This window comes from Podarcis melisellensis (genome assembly GCF_964234715.1).
Source record: "Podarcis melisellensis genome assembly, chromosome: 11".
NCBI classification, from domain to species: Eukaryota; Metazoa; Chordata; class Lepidosauria; order Squamata; family Lacertidae; genus Podarcis; species Podarcis melisellensis.
The window spans coordinates 18,491,635-18,515,734 of record NC_138543.1 but is presented as its reverse complement, the minus strand read 5'-3'; the positions used below and the strand labels follow the sequence as shown (position 1 = coordinate 18,515,734).

General features: G+C 40.0%; 1 protein-coding gene and 1 long non-coding RNA gene across 7 annotated transcripts in view; one reads left to right on the top strand and one right to left on the bottom strand.

Moving 5' to 3' along the window:
* Positions 1–14,419, top strand: part of DMXL1 (Dmx like 1) — a 72,572-nt gene extending 58,153 nt beyond the window's left edge. Inside the window, exons 32-45 of one of the 4 annotated variants that reach the window (XM_081930342.1) lie at positions 205–406; positions 1,312–1,429; positions 1,935–1,997; positions 2,853–2,939; positions 3,662–3,783; positions 5,279–5,420; positions 8,366–8,416; positions 8,683–8,743; positions 8,994–9,121; positions 9,580–9,672; positions 10,395–10,486; positions 11,099–11,151; positions 11,677–11,894; positions 12,284–14,419. In XM_081930342.1, the coding sequence (XP_081786468.1) occupies positions 205–406; positions 1,312–1,429; positions 1,935–1,997; positions 2,853–2,939; positions 3,662–3,783; positions 5,279–5,420; positions 8,366–8,416; positions 8,683–8,743; positions 8,994–9,121; positions 9,580–9,672; positions 10,395–10,486; positions 11,099–11,151; positions 11,677–11,894; positions 12,284–12,508 (1,655 nt within the window). In that variant the 3' untranslated portion in view covers positions 12,509–14,419. The remainder of the gene's footprint in view (positions 1–204; positions 407–1,311; positions 1,430–1,934; positions 1,998–2,852; positions 2,940–3,661; positions 3,784–5,278; positions 5,421–8,365; positions 8,417–8,682; positions 8,744–8,993; positions 9,122–9,579; positions 9,673–10,394; positions 10,487–11,098; positions 11,152–11,676; positions 11,895–12,283) is intronic. The other 3 variants (XM_081930344.1, XM_081930343.1, XM_081930345.1) reach the window with 3 other exon arrangements.
* LOC309380660 lies at positions 12,938–22,757 on the bottom strand. Of its 3 annotated transcripts, XR_014172995.1 has the most exons (4): positions 20,498–22,755; positions 20,235–20,354; positions 19,710–20,084; positions 14,593–16,279 (listed from the first exon to the last, which is right to left on the bottom strand). It is a non-coding gene; the product is annotated as an uncharacterized lncRNA (long non-coding RNA). The 3 variants fall into 3 exon arrangements; XR_014172993.1 differs by lacking the exon at positions 14,593–16,279 and adding an exon at positions 12,938–13,075 and having other exon boundaries at positions 20,235–22,757; XR_014172994.1 differs by having other exon boundaries at positions 20,235–22,757.
* Between the last annotated feature and the right edge of the window lie 1,343 nt (positions 22,758–24,100).

Sequence of the window (24,100 nt, the reverse complement as noted above, 5' to 3'; positions counted from 1 at the left end):
AATTTAGCATGTAAATTTATGTGTCCGTTTGATTTTGTTTTTACTTTCTGGTTGCCTCACTTGTGTGCATCTTGACAGGAAAATGTACAGGCTCCATCCATAGAGTAAAATCTGCAATTGATGTGACAGCAGTACCATAGCAGAAAATAGAGTGTAAAGTTCCTTAATATATTGCAGTTAAGGAAAAACTTATTCTTGTTTTAGAGCTTCCAGTTAGCTCCCCACTGTGTCATGCAGTACTAAAGATACTTCAACGCTGGGAGCAAGTTCTTCTTAGGCGACTTGAGATGCATGGCGGCCCGCCAGAAAACTTCATTTCTGTTCATACTTCTCAAGATGCATCCTCTTCAGGCCCTGCGCTACTTCGCCACAAAGCCTTGCTAGAGCCAACAAACACCCCCTTCAAGTAAGTGTGCTCAGTGGCTCTGTCGTTTTTGTACTTTTCATGCTCTTTAAACCCGTTGTCATTCACGTTTCCATATCGGCAATACATTCTAATTAGTGTTGTAAGTGTACCTCAGGATAGCGTGGATGTGTTACCTCAAAGCAAGTTTCCTCTGCAGATAGTACTTAAGGACAATTCACTAATTTTGTTTGTGTGCGCGTGTAGATTGTATTTTAATGTACTTGTATATTTAAAAGTGGAAAGGCAAAGCAACCACAAGTTTGCAAACATGAATCGTGCAGATAAACATGGAGTTTGAGTGGACTGTAACTGGTGCTTTAAGTTACATATTGTTGTGCCTTTCCGCTAGTTCTCCAAAACCGAACACTACAAATACAAACAAGTAAGTAAATCAAATGAAATACCTTTTGCTGTTTTCTGAAGGAAGTCTCACCTTAATGTGCAAGGAAACATAAGGGCTTTTATGGAAATAAGAGAGCTTCTTCACCCACCTTATTTTTATTTATCCAATTTCTTCTCTTTTATTTTATCTTTTACACTATTACTTATCGTTTTTTCTTCTTTCTGTTACCTTTGGTTGTGCTTCATCAAAATTTGCTAAGACGCTCTGCTGCTTTTTCAGATGACATCTGCACTCATTGCTCAGACTGGGTCATCTTAATTTCAAACCTAGGGATTAGTTCTTTGGCTCCATATGAATAGGTTAACATGATTATTAATTTTATGCTGGCAAAAAATGATTCTCTTTGGCTGTCACCTGCATCCTGCCTGGCATTGATTTGAGCAATGAGCAAATCTGGATTCTCCTCTGCCAGATTTACAAGGGTAGTGGGACTAAACTGGGCTTACAGAAAAAGCTTCTGAAACTGCAGCATGCTTAAAAACATGTTTCTCTTCATTTTTAGGTCTAAAAGTAATAATGCACTATCTGTGAAGAGACTTTGGCAATACCTGGTTAAACAAGAAATGGTCCAGGAAACCTTCATCAGAAACATATTTTCAAAGAAAAGGTGCTTGAATGAGGTATGTATTGTATGTTTTTATACAGAAATTTAATAACATTAACTTGGCTTTTCTTAAGCCAGTGTTCCTCAAATTTCTGAACTCACAGGGTCTTCCCCCCCACACACCCCCATCCAAGCTTATTCTAGTTTCCAAGGCACCACATTCCTCAAATACAAAGGTTGCATATGCTTAATGTGTAAGCGGTAAAGTTCACTGGCTGGAGAACAATATAATGAGAGTATTATTTGTTTGGTATAAATACATTTATTATAGTTTGTCCAGTTTCTCTTTGTGAACTGAGAGTTAAGTCTTCACCATAGTATCTAAGGTATAGAACTTTTTCTGATGTACTTCTGAGAATGTACTTCAAAGAAGTTTATTGCAGCATTCCACAATTTTGTTCCACTAAGTTAAATGTTGTTGCATATTCATAAAACTACTATGTAATTGTTAACCTTACCTCATAGTTGCATGTTAGTCTCATCTTGTCTTTTGTCATGTGATTTATTCTTTTCTGGTGTAGTCATTAGAAGACCAAAATGAACATATCAAAAGTACTTCAGTGGAAGAGCCTGGAATCAATAAGGTATACGTGAAATAAAACAAATGGTAATATGGGAAAACTATAGCCTACATTCAAAATGTTTGTGTGTGTGTGTTTTAACTGTGTAACATGTGGTTCATTGGTATTGATTGGGAAGATACAGAGTGGACTAATACTAGCAATTGTCTAGTCTCCTTTGTATGTGATTTTTCCCCAGAGTCAACTGTGTCAAGTCTTGCAGATTTGTGGATTAGTTTTACTTGTATGTGATAAACTATGCAGACTTTAATTGTAATTATCTTTGAAGGCTACAACCAGAAACCTGTAAAACCTTCATAGATACTTCTATGTGTCAGACAAGTGCATAAGTAATATATATACTGGTATTTCTGTGCTTGGTAACAGAGGCCTAACATACAAAAACAGCAGATTTCACTCCTTCTGACTTGTAGAATTGTTCATATGGTTATTGCTGTCCTTGACAAATTTCACATTATTCGTGACTGGTTCTGGGCTATTAAATGGTAGATACCGAGTCAATTTTAAATATTTCATAGGTAGACATGGTTCATCTTTATGTGAAATTGCTTGTCTTTCTCTAGTTTTCTGGTTATGCATTAAATATAACAGTGATGTGACAATAAATGATTCTAAGGTAGATAGGATGCAAAGTTGTTACACCTTTTAAAATGTGTTTTAATTTTTTATAACAATTTACCTTTTTTACTGGACTATCTAGAACTAATGAAAGTAACATGCTTTCAAGTAACACAGATCTCTTCCTGATTAATTTTTAGCTTTTGTATTTCAGCATGAGCTAGAAAGATAGAAATCTTACTGATTAAACAAGGGTATGTGTGTGACCCCCCCCTCTCTTTGTTTCCCTTTTATATACAGATAGAGACTGATATGGGATACCCTGGAAGTAAAGCTAGAATTATCCATAAAGAGTCTGACATTATCACTGCTTTTGCTGTCAACAAGGTATGCACACAAATGGGGTGCTTTAAAAAAATGAATATTTTGGAATGTTGTAGTTCAGGCTCACAAGAAGAAAGAGCTATTGTAATATTTAAAGAAAATAGTCAGACCTTAGCTAGAGGTAATAACACCATTTTTATTTCTCCTACAGTCAATATTATGTTCTGTTCTGCATGCACAAAAGGCAAAGTGATCTCTGTTGCAGTAATTCTGCTGTTCTAGAAACTTTGGTCTACTACCAACATAAATAGATGGTTGCAATGGAACTGAGTGGGTACAACATAAATGAAAATTCATATATATGGGCAGCTTTTCATCCAGTTGAGCCTTTGAAATGCAATAATACTGACTGAAAAACTGATAGCAGATAGCTATTTCAATCATACTCTGATAATGGTTTTCCTGGGGCATCTGGCTGGTCAATTTTGGAAACAAGCTTGCTGAACCAGATGCACCTGACTGCAGCATGGATAGTATATTTTTAACCTTCTGCACTTTCCACCCAAAGAATAGTAGCTGATTGGTGTGGTTGGGAACCCAAATGATATGAAGCTATGTGGAACTCTGCCAATGCGGATTCATTTAAACACCCTGTCACACTCATAACTTCACGCTTCCATTGGGCTTTTGTACTCAGTGGTGAACAGGCAATAGTGGAATTAAAGGTATTGTTAACCGGTGGTATCCTGAGCTTATTATTTTCCCCTCACACTTCTATATTGTAGGCCAACAGGAATTGCATTGCAATAGCTTCAAGTCACGATGTTCAAGAACTAGATGTTTCTGGAATTCTTGCTACACAGATCTACACTTGGGTTGATGATGATGTAGAAGTGGAAGCTAAAGGGTATATTTTTTTCATTTGTTGGCTATATCTCCTAACATTGGCTTCTGTACATGAATTATTTTTTTTCTTAAAAATATAAAGCAGTATAGAAATGAAATGAATAATAATAATAAATGATAATGATACACTGTTAATTTCTTAATCCAACTAGTTTTTAAAAGTTATTAAAACATTTATCTAAGAGTGTTATGGGATCTCCTTCCTGATTTTCTTTATCTCCTCAGCCTTGGACTTTCCCCCTCTCTCTTTGCTTCAGTTCCCAGACCACCTTTCCCCCAATGTTAGCACCGCCTTCCTGTTACCCTTATTTGCTGTGGTTTTAGTCCACCTGTGTTGACAAAAGCAATCATTTTTTCCCCCTTGGCAGCTGTTGGCTTAGCTGTCCTGATATCTCAAAAGACTGGCCTGCTTTGACCCAGACACTGAAGTGGTTATATGGTCACCTTAGTTCTGAATTCAAACAGCCAAGTATAAGTGAAATATACTCGGAATCGAGTGTGAATTTCATGCTCTTTATTCAGCTCATGGTAGCAGTGAATGAAACTTTCCCCAAAACATCTAGCTATATATACAATGGGCCCTGCGTGATTGGCTAATTCCGGGCTGCTCCTGTAGGCTAATCCGGTTGTGGATTCACCTCCTCCTGAAGCCTGATTGGCTGCTCCTGCAGGCCAATCAGGTCGCTGATTCACTTCTACCTGGAGCTGGATTGGGTGGCTCCTGCGGACCAATCAAACTGCTGCATTCTGGATCCTATTGTTCTAGGATTCAGCTCAGTACATAACAATAAGCAGGCATCTGGGTGGCATTATGTTAACAGGATGCTGGACCAGATGGACCATTGGCCAGACCCAGCAGACTGCCAGGGACCATGCTGAGGAGGGCTGCACTGAGGAGGAATGGTGGGAGCCACCCCCTCCCCCTGCATCTTTCCAGGAGCAGGAAGACAGTATAGATTTGGAACAGTGGTTTGCAGAGGAGCATAGTTCAGAAGGCAGAAGCTGGGAAATAATGAATGGGGAACAGCTAGCAGAAGAAGAAACACTGGGAGAGAGAGGGTTGACAGATTCACAGTCATTAAGCAGCATTCCTCCTCCACCCTCCCCAAGGTCACAAAGAGCTCAGAAAGTCTCAGAACAGAAAGCGCAGAGGGTACAAGCACAAATTACAAGACATAGGAGTGATATAGATTAATAGGGACAGAGGGGTGTGTGATCCTTACCATTTCAAGGAGATGTGTTCTTTGTTCTCTTACTGTGATTATTAAATATGAAATATTCTAACTGGTAAGGCGTTCCTTTCGTTTGATCTTCTTATCTACTACCACGGGCGGGGGGGGGGGGGGAGGAAGTCGATTCCCTGAAGCCTGACACAGACCCTTCTTACCCTTTTTCGGTAGCCTAAATTAGAGATGTTGCATTATAATTTGCAGATTGGCTGAACAACTGCCGTTTCTTGCAACATAAATTTCTCATTAGAACATTTTCCTTTATAGAGCTGATGATTTCTTGGTTATTCATGCTCGTGATGACTTGGGAAACATTCAGGGAACTACTCCTTATACTCACAGCAATCCTGGCACTCCAATCAACATGCCTTGGCTTGGTAGTACCCAGACTGGCAGAGGTGCTGCTGTGGTGAGTCACCTGCGATAGAATAATCCTTGAATTACACACTATTACACACTTAATATTGAATATGGAATATTTAAGTTTTATTAGGTGTTATAAATCATATTCAGAATATATACACTTCTAATTCTTTTAAAGATTAATAATTACTTAGGAAACTCTCAGCACTTCTGTTATTGTGTGAATCCATATGTTTAACAGTTTTCTTCAGAGCAGACAATCCAAATGCTGTTGGAAACAAAAGCAAAGTGCATTGTCTAAGAACATGATATATCAGTTAAGAAGTTGCTGGTTGAATTCTCAATCCCTAATTGTAGCATAGAAATTATAAAACTAATCTGTCCATATATGGTGGTTGAAAATGTGACACAAATTCATGAAGCATTTTGAACATTCCAAAAGGTACCATTCCAAAAGCTTGCGTCTTTTGCTATCGGTTCCTTTCAAAGGGCAGAGATGGAGAAGCGAGGCAAAGGCAGAGCCTGGTGCTGATGCCCATTATCCATAAATTTCTTATGTTGTGCAAAGGATAAATGTTGAGAGAGATCCAAGTTCAGCCTAGGGTTTACTTCCTTGCCTTCCTTCCTTGACCATTTATTTCTAATTTTACACATGATTGAGCTCTCCTTTTTTGTTGTTGTTTGAGTTTCACCGATCTTCATGTCTGGCTCTTGATATGACCTTTGTACGTGGGGAGAATTTACTAGCTGTGGATCTTCCCATCATGGTGTTACAATGATAGAAAAGCTGTGTCTTGTAAAATTGTCCCTACAGCCACTGTTACTCCCAGTTAGTTTTATTTACTGCCTAGCCCAGTTTCCTTTAAGCAGAATAATTCATTACAAAACAGCATTGATATAGTACCTTTTAGAGCTTTCAAAATGCTTTGCATGCGTCATTTAATTGTAACCCTTAAAACAACTCTTTACAATAGGGGCAAGTATTTCTGTGCCCTTACTATGGGGTGGGAGTGCTGAAACTGAGAGTCACTTATGAGTCCTAGGTTGTGTGTCTTGTGTTTTCATTTTCTTCAGGATTCTTTATCCATCTGTGTTTCACTTGGTCCAATGTAACTCAGTCCACTGTTGACTCCATCAACATCCCCTTGGATTCCCCAGTCTCTTAGGACCTCTTCTTCCTTAGCTTTGGTTACCTTTCCATGCCGTCTCTAAGGCGATTCTGAAGTTTTAGTTCTGGTCCAACTGTTCTGACACTTTCCTCAGGAGAGAACACTTCTGAAAACATCTCTCTACTTTTACTCTCCAACGTTTTAAATCCTCACCAGTTCTGAGTTCTCACATCAGCTCTGCTAGTAGGAATCTGAGGCTGTGCAAGCTGCTTGCTATTACATTAGGAAAGCTCACTTGTTTTTGTAGTTTAACCTCTTTATTATGCTCTTCAGTTGATGATTCTTTTAAAGAAACATGCATGAGCCATTATGTGTATATTGGCCCAGAAGACATTGGGCACTGGATATATTTTACAAATCTCATGCATGCCCTTTATTTCCCAATGGAGGAAAAATGGCAGGTTTATCAGCAGTTATGTGAGTTAAAGTTGCCAGACACAAAGCAAAATAAATAAAACTTGATATAATTAGCAGGGATTAGCTTCAGTTTATAAAATACTGAAACTAGTTACTTAAAATAACTGCTTGAAAGGGTTCTATATGTATCCTTGGTTTTTATTTTTGTATCCATGCTCGGTTATTTTTGCCTTTGCAAAAAGTAGAGAAAATAAAGCAAAAGTAAGATGGATTACACTAAGATCTCAAATAATCTCTAAGGCGTGTGTATTTGAGCCCAGTGATACTGTAGGAAGATAGCAATTGCTCAGACAGTAGCAAGGCTGTGATCCTATGCATTGTAATTACCATATATCTTCTTTTGCTGCAAGGTTGAATTCTCACTTTAAATTTATGGTTTTTATGTAACATCCAAAGGGGGAATTTGGGCATCTTGCCCATACTAAAGTATTGGCACAACTTACACATCCACATAGAAGGAATTTTGAGTACTCCCTTCAACTGTTACACTAGGAAGACCAAAGCAAGTGTGCGGTATTCAGCAAAGCTGGATGTGTACATGTTTTGTTTTACCTAATCTTTTACCTAGAAATGGGCGCTGCTAGCTATGGAAGAATGCCTTGTTCAAATGACATTGACGGATGAAACACTTTCCTTAATGTGTCTGCCTTTTTGACGTAATTTAAACTCTGTTTTTGCTCTACATTTTTTCTCAAACTGTGGGCAAGGGACCACCCGTGGGCTTTGTAGCCTTTTTGTGGGACTGACAACGTTCCCAGTAGCTGCTCACATGTACTGTGAGTGCATAAGCACACACAGAAGCAAGAGGGCGTTGGAGAGTGAGATGTACCATGCAAAGTTGGAAAGGAGCAAAAGACAGAGAGAGAGAGAGGACAGAGTGCCCAGCCAAATATGAGAAAAGGAGGAGGAGTGAATGGATGATCTGAGGGAGAAGGAAACATTTGGGGCTTGCTGCTACTGCATCTTCTGGCCCTTCCAAATCCCACACCCACACTCCAGTTCTCCCATCCTCCCTGCTAATCACTTACCAAATCAGAATGCTTCTTCTCCCTCTTCTGAGGGGCAAAGAGCCAAAGTGGGTACTGATGGAAAATAGATAAAAGGTTAATATTAAAAAATAAACTTGGAGTAGAGAAGATGGGGATAAGAAATGGAGAAAGAAGCATATGTAAAAGTAATGTGTCAATACCTTAACTACCTACTGTAATACATGCTCTTTAACCGAAGGCTACTTAGATACATAATTTTCCAGTTAATGCAAATAAGTCACAACTAAATTTTCTGTGATTGATTAAATGCAAAACACAATGTTCTTCATTCCTAGTTAACTTCTGTAAAAGTTTGTTTGCCTCTCTCTTACATGCTTCTGCTTCTACCTCTGTCTTACTTACCTTACAATATACAGGAATATTCCAATAATTTTAATGGAATCAGAAAGGAATTGGCAAGAAAAGAGGTAAGAATGCAGCCTAGAGTGTCTCTATTGGGACCCTTAGTCCTGTGGAACGAAAGCTCCCACACTCAGGGGTTATGTTCTGTTGGTATCAGTGTGCACTAATGCTGAGGGAATTATGTAGCTTTCATTGACTTCCATCCATATTTCAGCCCCAAATTCATGAAGGTAAACAAACTTGGTAGCGTCTGCATTTTACATCACTAATTACTTTTAAAGGCTTCTGTTCACTTTTGCAGCTTACCTATTTATTTTTGCACATCTAACAGATGATCAAGAAGGCTATCAATAATGTACGAAGAATGGCTTCCCACCCAACACTACCTTACTGTAAGTTTAATATTTCTAGGCCATTTTGATGTTTGCAATAGTCCCAATTTATTATGCAGTGTATGGAAAAAAATGTTTGAAAATATCCAACAAGGAAAAGTGCCCCTTGTTTAAAAAGATGGAGAAAAAACCCATCATACTTGTAGGCGGTTGTAATTCTTAATTCAGATTGAATCTATTTTTTGGCCATTTTAACTATACCTTAGTTTTAAAGAAGTGTTGAAGTTTTATGGATTATTTTTTATTCCAGATTTGACAGGTGCTCAGGATGGCAGCGTGAGAATGTTTGAGTGGGGCCATTCTCAGCAAATTACATGTTTCCGGTCTGGTGGCAACTCCAGGATTACACGGATGAGATTCAACTATCAAGGCAATAAGGTAGCGTCCCTTTTGCATCTCAGAGATTTTTTTAAAAAAGAAATGTGTTTCTATGAAATGCTCTAGTTTTTCCTTCCACTAGCTTAGGATACAATAAGTTTAAGTCAGTAGTACCCAACCTTTTTTGGGCCATGCCCCACCTAATAATCTCTACAATCCTGACATACACACACCCTGTGACATATAATTCTTACTATTCAAAAAGTGAACTCCTATGCACGCAGAGGAAGCCCAAAAGGCCATCATTCACTGTTAATAACTCATTCTCAAATTCATCCCCTTAAAAATCAAATGGCCCCCCTGTGGGGGGGGGGTGCCCCACATTGGGAACCATGGGTTTAAATGTTTAGGATACAATAATTTTAAATGTATGGGCAATATATAACCACACAAACACAAGCAATATATGTTGGAACTGCGTATATATTCATATTTTTAATGTTGTTGTTTTTCCCCAGTTTGGGATCGTTGATGGTGACGGGTTTATAAGTCTGTATCAAACAAACTGGAAAACGTCTCTACTTAATGGAAGCACACCCAAACCATATTTGGTGAGCCTAAAAAGTCCCCCCTCCCCCAGCTTGCTTTTGTTTGATAGCACCATGACATTGAAAAGCTGTATTTTAATTGTTATAAGCTGCTTATATTCTTGACTGTGGTTTCCTCTTATGCTTTGCACACATACTTTGAAGTAAATAGTTGTAAAGTATAGTTGTTAAATATACTTGGTTGAAAAATTGCAGGTTTTGTGCTCCTCCTTCTTCTCCAACAGCAACCCACAAGCCAAATGGCAAACCACTTCTGAAACCGGGGGGACTTTCTAAAAGTATTTTATGATATGATTTTAGGGACCTTCTGTTCAGTGAAAAGAAGTAAAAGGAAAACGAAACAAAAAACACCTTACCAGCTTTGGCTGGTATGATAGATGTGACTATACCTGGACTGCGAGAGCTTGACCACAATAGTTGTGGCACTGGGACTTCAAGATGGGATTAATGCAATGCACTATGAATGTTACGGTTCCCTTGCAGTTGACCCAGAAAATGCAGTTAGGGCAGAAGGCTGCATGCTACATGATTGCTGACAGATGTGAGATCAGCATTTAACACTCCTGCCATACTGGCTGAGGATTTGTTACTGGGCCAAATTCAAGTTGTTACTATGACTATGGAAAGCCCGTAGACAATCTCATACATGTTACTGTTTATAAGACCAAATTATATATTACTTTTATTTCCAACCTTTACTTACTAATGCCCGTTACAATTTCCAGACATGGCAGTGCCATAACAAAACAGCCAGTGACTTCGTTTTCATCAGCTCTTCATCTTTGATAGCCACAGCTGGGCAGTCTACTGACAACAGGTACTGAAATTTGTTCCAAGATCACAGTGGTAAAGTGAGTGCAAATGAAAAAAGTACTTTTTATGTTGGGCTGTGCCAGTGGCGGCTTGCAGTAGGGGAAAGTGCTTCCGCTTGCACAAGGTGGGACACCTGAATTTCACCAGTTCCACCAGCCCTCTGCAGTCCTCGACCCCATATTTCACACTACTTAGCAGGGCCCCTCCAGTCCTTGAGACCAGCTTATCGGAGTGCACAGGAAACTACAGCAGGTAGGAGAGAATTGGCAAAAATGAATTATCCTGCCTTGCACAAATGATTTCTACAAGCATAAAACCACCAAACACAGCAGACCCGTTAAAATCAATGCATCGAAATTATAGCCATGAATTTCAGTGGGTCTACTCGGTGTAGAACTTAATTATTATTGCAACAGTGTCATTCCCTCAGAGGCAATCTGTCAGGGGCTGCAGATAGGCAGTCCATTTTATCCGATGCAGGAAGCGTTATCCTGATATAGTGAAGTAGCCACACTGTATAAACACAAACACTATTTGATGTGTATAAAAAGGGAGGGCACCAGCAAGTGCAATTCAGAAAAGTTTATTTGATTATTTTTATCTTTCTCTTTTTTAGAAATATTTGTCTCTGGGATACTCTGGTTGCACATTCTAGTAGCTTAGTGCATGGTAAGTTTAACGCATATATACAAACAATTTAAAACTAAAGATTTATATGTGGGTAGATAATTGTTATATTTCCCATAAAGTTTGCTACATTCTTTATCAAGCTTCTGCAAAACAAATACTGTGGTCTAGATTTACATTCTTGTTCCTTGTTTAGTCTTATCCTCACAAATCACTATTCATTTTACATGCAATCAACTGACCAATAGATTATTGGAACGTGTGCTAGAGCTTATTGGCAACATCTTGTCGAATATGTGCATTATTAATAGAGGACAAATTTCTTGATTTATGTGGTTCCTCGTAGTCATTTGCTTAGGGAGGGGAACTCTCTGCATCCCATGAACCATGTGCATGAGAGCCAACAGGAGAATCAGTAACATTTTAGTTTCTTTGGACTTGAGTTTGGCACTTTAAAACCAGGTTTAATATTGCAGTTCATGTGCGCTATTATTGTTACACAAAGCTTTATACAAGACTACAAATAAAATACTAATACTAATTTTATTTTATTGATTTGGATTTTAGCCTTTACTTGTCATGATACTGGAGCAACTGTCTTAGCATATGCCCCCAAACACCAGCTATTAATATCAGGTGGCAGAAAAGGCTATACCTGTTTAATAGATCTTCGGCAAAAGCAGCAACGACAATTTTTCCAGAGTCATGATTCTCCAATTAAAGCAATTGCTGTGGATCCTACAGAAGAATATTTTGTCACAGGATCTGCTGAAGGAAACATAAAGGTAACACATTGTAAAATTCCATTTTTTAAGGCTTTGATAAATATAAATTTATTACACATTCATTAGAGCATTGCCTAAGAATTATATTGAGTAGGACTTTCATGTTTTGTTCTCTTCTGCTTTTTCCCTAGACCTAAGACTATTTACTATTGCCTTAAGTATAAATTCGTTTTTATTTAAAATATTTATACCCTGCCTTTCTTTATAGAAGTTGAATTAGGCTTGCAGTACAAACCATAAAATGAAATATATATTAAAAAAAACAAGAACCAATGTTACAGTATTGATGAAGTAATTTTAGTATGAGATAATGGATTAAGCAAACAATATTATCCTTGTAATAGCAAAAACAAACCCACATATTGAAATATTTTTCTTTGTGTTTTTAGGTATGGAGTCTATCTAACTTTGGTCTTCTTCACACTTTCATCAATGAACATTCTCGACAGTCTATTTTCAGAAATCTTGGGACAGGTGTCATGCAGATTGAGACAGGACCAGCAAATCACATATTCTCATGTGGAGCTGATGGGACAGTAAAGATGAGAATCTTGCCAGATCGATTTAGCTCACTCAGTGAAGTATTGAAAAGTGATGTGAAATTCATGCTCTAGTATGGTGTTAATATATTTTATAAGTGGGTAACAATTGTATGTAAAGTATGTTGATGATTGTACAGATAACACCACAATAACATTTTTCAATGTTTATATTTATTTCTTGGCGCTTCAGTCCTCGATGCACTGATGCCTTAAAGATTTAATAAGTTCCTTCTGGTTTTGCCTCAACCATATGCGATCATTCAGTAAATGTTTAAAATATGTATGTTGCTGAAGTTTTTTATGTATGTTGCTGTGTTTTTAATTTGTAGGTGAACGTGGTCTTTTTTTTGTTTATCCTTCTCTAAAGACCCATACCATAAGGAAGCCTTATGACGTTAGCCTGATAAATACAACTATCTGTTGCCAAATTCCTCCTCCTAGCTAGCTATGAGTATGGGTTGTAATTGTCTAAAATAAGCACCTCTTGAGAGTTGAGCCACTGCTGCTACCTAATTCCTGGAATCCAAGTTGATCATTGTTGCAATTTGAACTCTGTACGCAGAGCTAAGAATTGAAGGATAGACTTTGTGTCGGAACTTTCCATGCTTGAACGGCTGCTATCAGGATGGCAGTCTTTTCCTTAAACCAAGAGACATACAGAATATATATTTTTATCAAAGCCCTGTTTAAAAAATATGCAAATATTATGTGATTATCTCTCTCATAAAACTGTTTAAGAATTATATTTAAAGAAAACAATACATGAACCTTAGTGTTGATGAAATGAACCATAGGAATGTGCTGCATAGGATACTGAATGCAAATTGTTCTTTTGTAAAACGCTGAGTGTTTCAGGAAATAGACAAATAATGCGATTTACTCTTCCTGGTGAATTTGTTTTCATTTAGCCCAAAGATGCTGTTTTCTCCCCAGCACTTAGATCATAGTGTTTACCTTGTAACTGCCTTTCTGAAGCAAATTTAGAAAATACTGCATAAGAAAATGACTAATCTGGGGTATGAAATATACTATAGATTTATAATGGGGGAAATCAAAGTATATTGAAATAAGATTTTCACGTTTCTTTTGCCAAAATGTAAAAAGTGTATACACTAACTGTTTTGACCAAAATATAGAAATGCACAAAGCCTTCAATGTTTTCTATGTGCTAAAAGAACTATTCTGGGTTACTCTTTCATTTTAGAAGTGTAGAAAAGTATGTAAACTAGATAAGAGACTGGTTACTCAAATGCAAATAATATACTTTTTGCTATAATATTGGGGGTGGGAACAGTGTCAATACAATGCTAATTGTAAAAAAATATATATGTCTGGGAATGGATGCTGTAAATAAAACAAAAATGAAGGGCTTGTATAATGAATTTTGTAATATTCTCAGGACACATACTTTAACATTTTAATTTTAATATTTTGTAACATTTTATATGATTTTAAATGTATTTTTTTGCAGATTTCTGTGCAAGGAGCAGAGGGGTGGTTTCTAAGCACTTAGCCTGCATTTAAATTTGTGCAATAACATATATGCTACTATTGCAGAGAAGAAATGCACAGTGGCATTTCAAAGAACTAGCACAGTTGTTTGATAACATTGAATTTTAATCATTTTCCCTCTGAAATTCCCATGAATCAATTGATGTTTTAAGACACAATGATCAGGCCATGGGGTGACTTGGTGACAATAGCTCTATCATGTGCCATGAAGCAGTCACATGACTGGAAGGCATGCCTTTTAATACCCTGCTTATGAAGGAAGTAGCACCAGCAAATAAGTGCTTGGAGTGGCCTGTAGAGTGGCCTATGTCCCTTCTATAAAGTCATCAACAAGGATGATACATGCTAGGGTTATGGAAAGTTATGCTTATGTTGGACAGAAAGCCTCCACAACTATTTTGGAGCAGATCATGAGTTTGAGTGCTGTGACGATTATATTTCATGTATGTATTAAAGCATTTCCTCTTTAAACACTGTTGCCCTTCACATTTTAATTCAAAAGACAAATGTGGGGAAATGATTTCAACGTTAAAGAGACAAACCCTAATTTTCCAGTTTCTGAGTTTTATATTTGAATCACAAAGGCAGCCAAGCATACTGAAAATTTACAGTTCAGGGTACCAGCAGTTCAGCCTTTTTTAAAAAAAAAATAAAAAAATAAATTTAAGATGGAAATTTATATTTTGAGAAGTACTATTATTTTTCAGTAAACCTTTTGACAAGTTGCACTTTAAGTATGCCAATATTCCAATATTGTGTACAGTTCTGCACTTCTACAAGGAAAATGGGTGAATGAGTGTGTTTGTGAAGAATACTCCTCAGCTAATAACTCAAATTTTGTAATATTGTCATGTATTTAGTACTCACCCATAATGCCTAAATAAAAAGTGGTGTAGAGAATCATTGTTCCAAAATGCCATAGTTGCTATGAACTTTTTATGAAGACTCTTTCCTTAGCGTGAAGGTCATTTTAAGGATAATAATGTTATGTCTGTCCCCTCAATTTAATATATTCCCTCCCACCTTTCTTTTTTGTGCTCCTAGTGAAGAGGTTGAAGCATGCAACTTCTGACTCTGAAACTAACCGCTGTTCCCTCTTACATCTGAACTCAAGGAATTGTGGTTCGTTTCAAATGACCAGGATATGAAACCGTAGTTTAAGCAAACCATAATTCCTTGAAATTGGGTGTAACAGTTTGTTTAAGCTGGATCATTCTACTGTACTCATCTTTTGGTATACTTAGTTCAGTGCTCAATCTGGCTCATTCACAAACTGGGGAAACCATGGTATGATGTTGAAGATTGGTAAGGTGTGCACTTTTCCCCACCCTTCTAATCAATTTGTTGCTGAAATATAGATTTCATACATGATCATGAATTTGTACCAAGAGTGGTTAACACATCAGACTGACAGCAAAGGAAGGAATTCAGTGTCACACTCTTCTGATGCAAAACTTGTCAGCTTGCTAGACACCACAATCCGCATGCTGTTATGGGGTTCTCCTGACCCCTGCAGGCCATTTTGGGGGACGACATGGGGACACAGATGGTGCTGTGAGTTGAACCACAGAGCCTAGGGCTTGCCAATCAGAAGGTCGGCGGTTCGAATCCCCGTGACGGGGTGAGCTCCTGTTGCTCAGTCCCAGCTCCTGCCAACCTAGCAGTTCGAAAGCACATCAAAGTACAAGTAGATAAATAGGTACTGCTCCTGTGGGAAGGTAAACGGCGTTTCCGTGCACTGCTCTGGTTCGCCAGAAGCGGCTTAGACATGCTGGCCACATGACCCAGAAGCTGTCTGTGGACAAACGCTGGTTCCCTCAGCCTATAGAGCGAGATGAGTGTGCAACCCCAGAGTCGTCCGCAACTGGACCTAACGGTCAGGGGTCCCTTTACCTTTACTTACCGGTATATAGAGTATTTATTAAAACATTTTATGCCACTGTTTGGCTGTAACAAGGCACTTTACAAGAAAAGGAAGAACAAAATTCGATGAATTGGCACAGTAACAGAAAACATTGAATACTAAGACAAAGTTAAAACCTCCAGTGTCAAGTTAAAATTCATTCAAAGCCATGCTGCCTTAAAATATGTACGCTGTGTGTATGATGTAAACCAGGTTTTTCTTCACACATGTGTAAAGGCACTTCCTGTGTATGCGTGTTTGTTCCTTTCAATGCAATGTCGATTAGTAGAATTCTTGGGCAAAATCTCCTGTATGAATGGGACTACAAAATACTATGAAGTACAGAAGATTCTTTGTTTACTTCATTTTCCATTCTTCTGTGCGCTGTCCCATCTGGCACCTGCAGGCCAGAAGATTGGATCTTGCTTCTGTTTGGGAGGAACAGAACCTTCATTTAGCAGGGTGGAACCCAGGAACAGTGCAGAAAGCCTAAAGTGTTTGGCTGTTTCCCAACATAACCATTTAATAAGAGGGTGTATGATGATGAACGTTAAAGAAATTTCTTCCTTACATGAGCATAATTGCTAAGTTCTTGTTCACAGCTTAGACTTTCAAGATGTTGAAAAGACAAGAGTGATGGGAGTGAGGAAACTTTACATCTGTAACTTGTGCTTATCTGGGCACCTCCTTAGTGCATCTTCTCTGGGCCCCAAGGAGTGTTCGGAGGTAATGAGACTCTTGGTGCTGTTTCAAGAGGTCCTTGCTGGTGGCTTCTTCAGCTACTGTGGTCATTAAGAATGCTATCATGCATATTCTAGAAAAAAAGGTGTCAGAACTCACCATGAACGCCTCCCCTGTGACAATGGCACCCACCTGAGAGGTGTCAGAACTAGGTTACAGTGAGTTCTGGCTGAACAAAAGCTCTGCTGTCCTGTATGGAGCAAGCTGTATGGAACCTGTAAAGTAAAGGTAAAGGGACCCCTGACCATTAGGTCCAGTCGTGACCGACTCTGGGGTTGCGGCACTCATCTCGCTTTATTGGCCGAGGGAACTGGCGTACAGCTTCCGGGTCATGTGACCAGCATGACTAAGCTGCTTTTACCTTTGCACCTATTTATCTACTTGCACTTTGATGTTCTTTCGAACTGCTAGGTTGGCAGGAGCTGGGACCGAGCAACGGGAGCTCACCCCATCATGGGATTTGAACCACCGACCTTCTGATCAGCAAGTCCTAGGCTCTGTGGTTTAATCCACAGTGCCACCTGCGTCCCATGGAGCCTGTAGGTTTCAGCTAAAACTCCCCATCCCTGAGCATTGGAAATTGGCCCACACCTAGCTGAGGCTGATGGGAAGTTGGGAATCTAGCAATATCGAACGTGAAACATCAAGGCTTGGATCCAAAGAAGGGGCCTGCCTTTGTATGAGACAGCATCATGCAACAGGAGTTTTGCTTGCTGTTTTGGTGCGTCTGTGCAGTGCAAGGGGCTTTGCAATCCCTATGTTTAGCAGAGCTGCTTTCTGTACGGATTGGCTGTGCAGTCAAATTTCCCATGGGAAACTCAGTCACGCAGCTGATGGGTGGTGACTTCAACCCTGCTTTCCACAGGGTTCTGCTGCACAAACTTTCCATAAGGAACTTGGTTCTGCAGCTCTCTCCGGCCCAGTCTGCCTGTCCCACACCTAACATCCCATATGACATCAGGTGTGGATCACAGGATTTGAGGGAAATGGTTCTGCAGGCCACATTGGGACCTATGCTGGTTCCCCGCCCTGATGTAGCAGTTGGCACTGACCAAGACAAGTTGTGTTTTTAAGCTGAACAGCAACTTTTGACTTAGGTGTTTCTTGCTGCAGTTACTTAGCCCTATCCTATATGTGGATGGTACTGAACCCTTTAGATTTGATCCCTGATGGGGAAAAACCCCATTACTTTCAAGTGATTGTATCGCTTGCTTGAACAAAACCCATCATTTCAGTTTCTAAATTAGAAATTACATAATTACTATTCCCCCCCCCCCAATCACATCAAGTATGAACTTTCAAAAATAGTTCATGTGGAAGGCTTGCACTGAAAGTGGACTGTTAGTTACTGGGTTTTCTTATGAAAGGAAAGGGGGGCCAGCAGTGGTGTATTTTTCTCTTTTCTCTCTCCCTCCCACTGAAAACCTTTTGCCATTTTCTCAGTGGCAATACTGCTTTGAAATGTTCCACAATTTGTTGCACCAGACACCACTTCATGCCTTCCAGGAAGAGCAGGGGAAAGAAGGTTGTTGTTGTTGTTTTGAGCATCTGAAGGTATTACACAAGATCTTGCAGTATGTTTTTTAAAGTCTCACATAATGTCAGAGTCAACCTGCAGAAAGCTCAGTGTATTATGCTACTTTAAAAAAAAATGGTGGAAAATTTTACTTTAGAATTTCTCAAGTCAGCTGCCTTAGCACTGGTGGAAAATGCTATACAAATCTAATGATCCGGAGATCACTGTTAGGATACAGTGCGTTTGTGCAATGCAACCACTCATTTTACTCATTGATTTGCTGTCCCTAGGCAGATTGGCATTTTTTTTAAAAAAAGCAGGTGCCTTGAAATGTATCATTAAAGAAAATTAAGTCAGTTGTAATTCACGGATACCAAGTTACGCTTTCAATCTCTCGAAAGCTTTTCAAGCAACTGTTGGACAGACATTTTAGGATCTCAACAAGACATGCAAAGAAAGAAGCCTCTGAAACAACCAGCCTTGTCTGCCCACCAGTTAAATATGTCTAATCAGATATGCTACCTGCGCTAAAAACACTGGGCATCTGTTTTCTGTGGTGTTAGATGTGGTCATCTGGATCCAGCCCAGCTGTGCAATATTTCTACTTTGAGTTGCACTCTGATAGCTTTACCCGATTACCCATCTCCTTCTGTTATAAGGAATAACTTAGGAAATGTAAGATTACAATTTAAAATAAAAGTAATTATGCTAGGTGATTGCTTAGGTTTAAACAACAATTCTTTTAAAAGGTTTCATCAGATGAGTGAACAGTTGCTCTAGCTTAATAGCATATTTATACATAAAGGTAAAGGGACCCTTAACCATTAGGTCCAGTCGTGGCCGACTCTGGGATTGCGGCGCTCATCTCGCTTTGTTGGCCGAGGGAGCCGGCGTATAGCTTCCAGGTCATATGGCCAGCATGACATAGCCGCTTCTGGCAAACCAGAGCAGCGCACGGAAACGCCGTTTACCTTCCCGCCGGAGCGGTACCTATTTATCTACTTGCACTTTGAGGTGCTTTCAAACTGCTAGGTTGGCAGGAGCAGGGACCGAGCAATGGGAGCTCACTCCATCGCGGGGATTCAAACCGCCGACCTTCTGATCGGCAAGTCCTAGGCTCTGTGGTTTAACCCACAGCGCCACCCGTGTCTCTTATATTTATACATAGCAATGTCTTAAAGCGTATCAGTGCAAAAGAGTGTGCAATAGAATCGGTTTGTCTTGTCTTGAGAATCAGGGAAGCAAAACATCGGGGGTTGCCAATTTTCAAGACATACAAAGTCGCCTGACAGACCCTCCACTGCTGCCGAGTCAGAGCCTGAACCAAACCCCAAATCCAGGACATTTGCTTTAAAAATGTTAAATTCTCCCCAGTTGGGCTTGTAAGAGCCCCCATAGAGGACATGCCCTCCCTTGTCCCTGCTCCTGCTGGGCCATGTGGGGTCTGGCTCTCCGGACCCCGCCGTGACCCAGGCAGCCCTGGTACCCCAGGAGGGCGGCTTCCTTGGCGTCTCAGAGGAAAGACAGTCCAAGCTGTAAGGTGAAGTTCACAACAGCATGCACTGCTCACCGAAAAGCTATTTCTCAGAAGGTTGACTTACCATGAGTGCTGTATACCAGACCATCCTGCAGCTGAGCCAATGGGCTTCCTTGAGCCCCAGAGAAAGAGACACGCTCACTGGGGAAATGGTGAGGTTCGTTCCATGGTGGGGCTCTGCCCAGAATTGGCAGAGAGTGAGGGCAAAATCCGTGTTCAGGTTCTGGTGGTTCATGGTGTCAGTATAAAAGTTGTCCTGCCCCTGCTCTCTCTCCAGGTCTTCAGATATTATGTCATCTCAATGGAAAAGAAGAGAAGGCTAGCAATTATAACTGTTTTAGGGACTTTCTTATATACCCTGAACATATCCTTGGAAATAGACATTGCCTTCATGTTTTCCTGGGGTTTTCAGTTCTGGCTGGCAGGAGGTCTGCAGAGCCTACAGGGAAACAAAGAGTCACATGGGATATGTTTATTTTCCGAACCTCAAAACAGGACTCAGACAGTTACAGAGAGACCTTTCCTAAGAAGCCTTATTTAGGGACTAATATTACTCTGGAAGCAACATCTATATGCAGAAGCGTTTTACCTTTTTTGCCCAGAGGGGAAGGCGGAGGGGGAGGTTGTGGGTGAGGAGGAGGTCTCAGGGAGAGGCAAAATCTTATTTCTCTTTCCCAACCAGGAAAACACTTTTCTCAGCCTTGAAAGCCTAGAAAAGAAAGAGAAATGGGGCCCACAGTTAATACTCTCCTGATCTACGTTCCTAAACTGGTTTTGGCATTCATGCCTCAAAGCTCAAGAGGAATTCACTATCATTCACAGAATAAAGATGCTGAGAGAAATCCTACTTACGCGTCTTGTCTTCTTTCTGTAACAAACACGAAATGATCCAAACATAGGAGCTCACCAGGCCTTTTGGCACTCTGGAGGCCAGTGAGCCAGCAGAGGGAGGTGTCACAATGGCTTCTGTAAATCTGTTCCTGGAAAATAGGGACACTTGGCGGGTCTGCTGAGGTGCCCAGATGGGAGACCACCAGAGAACCCATGATGTGGTGCTTAGAATTATACAGACAAAAAGTACTTTGTAAATAAATACATATATAGAAGGAAAGGAAAAGCTATTAACCCCCTCCCCTCCAAACCACTAGTTTCCTTCACAATGGGAATCAATGTTTTATGTGAGTTAAATGGCATATTTGGGCCTTGAGCTCTTTCAGTATAGAGCTGGGATGGAGAACCTGTGGCCATCTAGATCTTGTTGGAATCGTTTCAGATCCTGCCAGCATAATGGTCAGGGATCTTAGCTATAATAATAATTAAAAATTTTATTACTTATACTCCACCCATCTGGCCGGTCCTCCCCAGCCACTCTGGGAAGCTTCCAATAGGATATTAAAAACACAATAAAACTTCAAACATTAAAATCTTCCCTAAACAGGGCTGCCTTCTAAAAATCAGACAGTTGTTTATTTCCTTGACATCTGGTGGGAGAGTGTTCCACAGGGCAGGCACCACTACTGAGAAGGCCCTCTGCCTGGTTCCCTATAACCTTAGTTTTTGCAATGAAGGAACTGCTAGAAGGCCCTTGGAGCTGGACCTCAGTGTCTGGGCTGAACAATGGGGGTGAAGACGCTCCTTCAGGTATACTGGGCCGATGTTGTAATCCAACATCCGAATGGCCACAGGTTCTCCACCCTGACCTATAGAGGTGTCTATGCCCAGCATGTGGATGTTGGGGCCAAGGATCCTTTGTACTCACCCCCCCCCCCCTTCAAGTGATTAATGTATCCAAGTACTATGGTCCATCTTCAAATTTTGTATTTCAAACACTATGAGAGCAGAGTGGAGCAAGCACAAAGTTAGTTTCTCAGGTGAAGAGGAGGAGGAAAATAAGTATATTTCTCCAAACGGGTCCTATGACCAATGTTTAATACTCTACTTGAGCTTTGATTGTGCCACATATATAAAACATTTGGATTTTTATTTTGTCTGCTATGTCAGCCAGGAAGATTGCTTCTGCTTCAGACTTATGAACTCTAGGACTGCCAGAAGCTTTTCAGCTGAAGCAGACTAATATGCTTTTAATTATTGTGCACTAGTAGGAAGTTTGTGAGATAAATGCTGCAACATTGCAAAATTAGAAAGCAAGACAAACAGGAGACTTGACACCTGTGACAGCAATTTAAAACTGCATTTTTCAGACAGAAGATGAGTCGTCTCTTTTTTCTCTCAGGATTAGGTAGGTCTTTTTAGGCTTTCCTAAATAGGTGAAGGCTGTGGATCTAAAGGGAGGGTTTTAAATTGGAAGTGCAGCTGATTAATAAGGGAATCTGTAGTTGCAAGAAAAGGAGAGCCCAGGGTATCAAGCTCCTAAAAGCCAGAAATTTCAGTGTTTCCGTTTACTATGAAAAATAGCATTTAAACTTAATTTAGAGCCTCTTACTTTCTGCCTTTTACAGTTCTCTCCTTGTTTTTAAACTTCTGTATAGTATTTTGTATGTTTCAGTAGGAAAAGTGTGTGGTTTATTTAAAGAGCTAAAACCCAGAATTTTACTCATAGATACTGTTTTCCTTGAACTTCTGAAAGTTTGTATTTGTGCTCAGCCTCATTACAGTCTGAAGTGGTATACTGAAGACAAGATGACCTTTAGGGTCACTTCCAATGCTAGTTCCAAGATTGTTTGTTGCTTTCCCCCCTTAACAGACGGGGAGCTGAAGCTACAATAATGGCAAATTATCTGGGACCATATAATACAGCAGGTCTAAGTTTAGCCTACTTCCCATATTGCTATATAAATGCTAAAGAGAATACCAACAACTTTTTGTTGTTGTTTCAAGGTCCTTCAAGACTCCTTTCATGACAAAGCAAAACCAAAGCCCACTACCTCTTTATAAATATTGTGAACTTCCAAATATTACCTCTAATGCATCACCAAACTGTAGGATGAATGGTGACAGGGATTCCTACAGGTTGCTTTACTCTGGAATGAAATTATTCAGGAAATATGAAAGATTGTTAAAACACATATTCAAATTTTCTCCCCAGTTATCCTTGCTAAATAAGAGGGCATACATTTTGCCATGAACACATTTTGCCAAAAGGAATTTTGACATGGGATCAAATGCTGCCAGGATCCCTATAGAAAATAGTGGAAATTGTTTTTTTAAAAATGGACTATATCCTTATGGCATTAAAAAATCTATTGGAATTTATTGAAGAAAAATAGAACATACCTGTAAATCTGAAGCTAAACTATATCTCTCACCACACTACTGTATCTACAGAAAGATGGTTGTGATTTTAAATTGGGTGTCATTATTTAATAAGTTTAGGTTTTGTATGCCCAGCTGGATATATTGTTGATTTTTTGTTATTGTGTTGTGCATGCGTTGGGGGTAGGTATTATGCATACACAAGTGGGAACTGCAGCAAAATGTTGTAGCATAGTCCAGACCCCATAAGAGGCAGTCTGGTACACCTTTTTGAACCTTGGGAACTTTAGTTCACATCTCAGAGCTATGATTCCCAGCATTCTTAAACTACAGTTCCCAAGAATATTTGGGGGGAGTCATGCACTTTAAATAGATGGCATGTACACATTGAGACACCCTTCAGTACTGCATAGTAAAATCTTGATTTCCCCACCTCAAGAGTCAGTCAGCCATGATGTGCCCACTGAGCACGCAATGGGACTACTGGGGGCTATTTCTCCCTAACACCCTGCCCCCAGGTTTAGTATCCGTAAACCCAAGCGCACTGTCCCCTAATGGTTGGTAGCAAAGAATACATAAATACATATATATGTATATTATAAATATATTATATATGTATTTGCACATGTGCACACTAAGTGGGATGGTGGGGGCCTTGCAAAACGAGGCTAGATGACCTAGCATCATTGGTCGTTGCTGGGGGGAGCCGTTTACCCCCCCCTCCAAAAAATCAAGTAAATAAATAAAAATACTTAACTAAAAGTAGACATTGTAGAAAGATTTTGACGGATTTTCCTGAGCACTTGGGGTTAAAAGAAAGCGATTTAAATGTCCATCTGCCATGGGTGCTTTAGGTGAGATTCCTGCATGGCAGGGGGTTGGACTAGATGACCCTCGGGTCCCTTCCAACTCTACAAACAGTTGAGACATTTCGTTGCGGATCTGATAGACAGAGGAAGATGACAGGCCGGCGTCCTGTACCGGTTGAAGCAACAGGAGCGCTGAAGCCCCCAAAGGCGGGGCACTTCAGAAAGGAGAGACACGTGTTTCGCATTCCCGTTTCTTTACAAAGGGTTAAACCATGGAGAGAGACCACGGCTCTCTTGCGCCTGAGACACGCGGCCAACGAAACCCCCCCTCTCCCGCTGGCGAGCAGCGGCCAACGCCCTGCCGCCACTGAGGGCGAAACCTCACGCGGCGCACCTTTCAAACCTCCGCTGAGACCCCCGCCCCCCAGCCCTC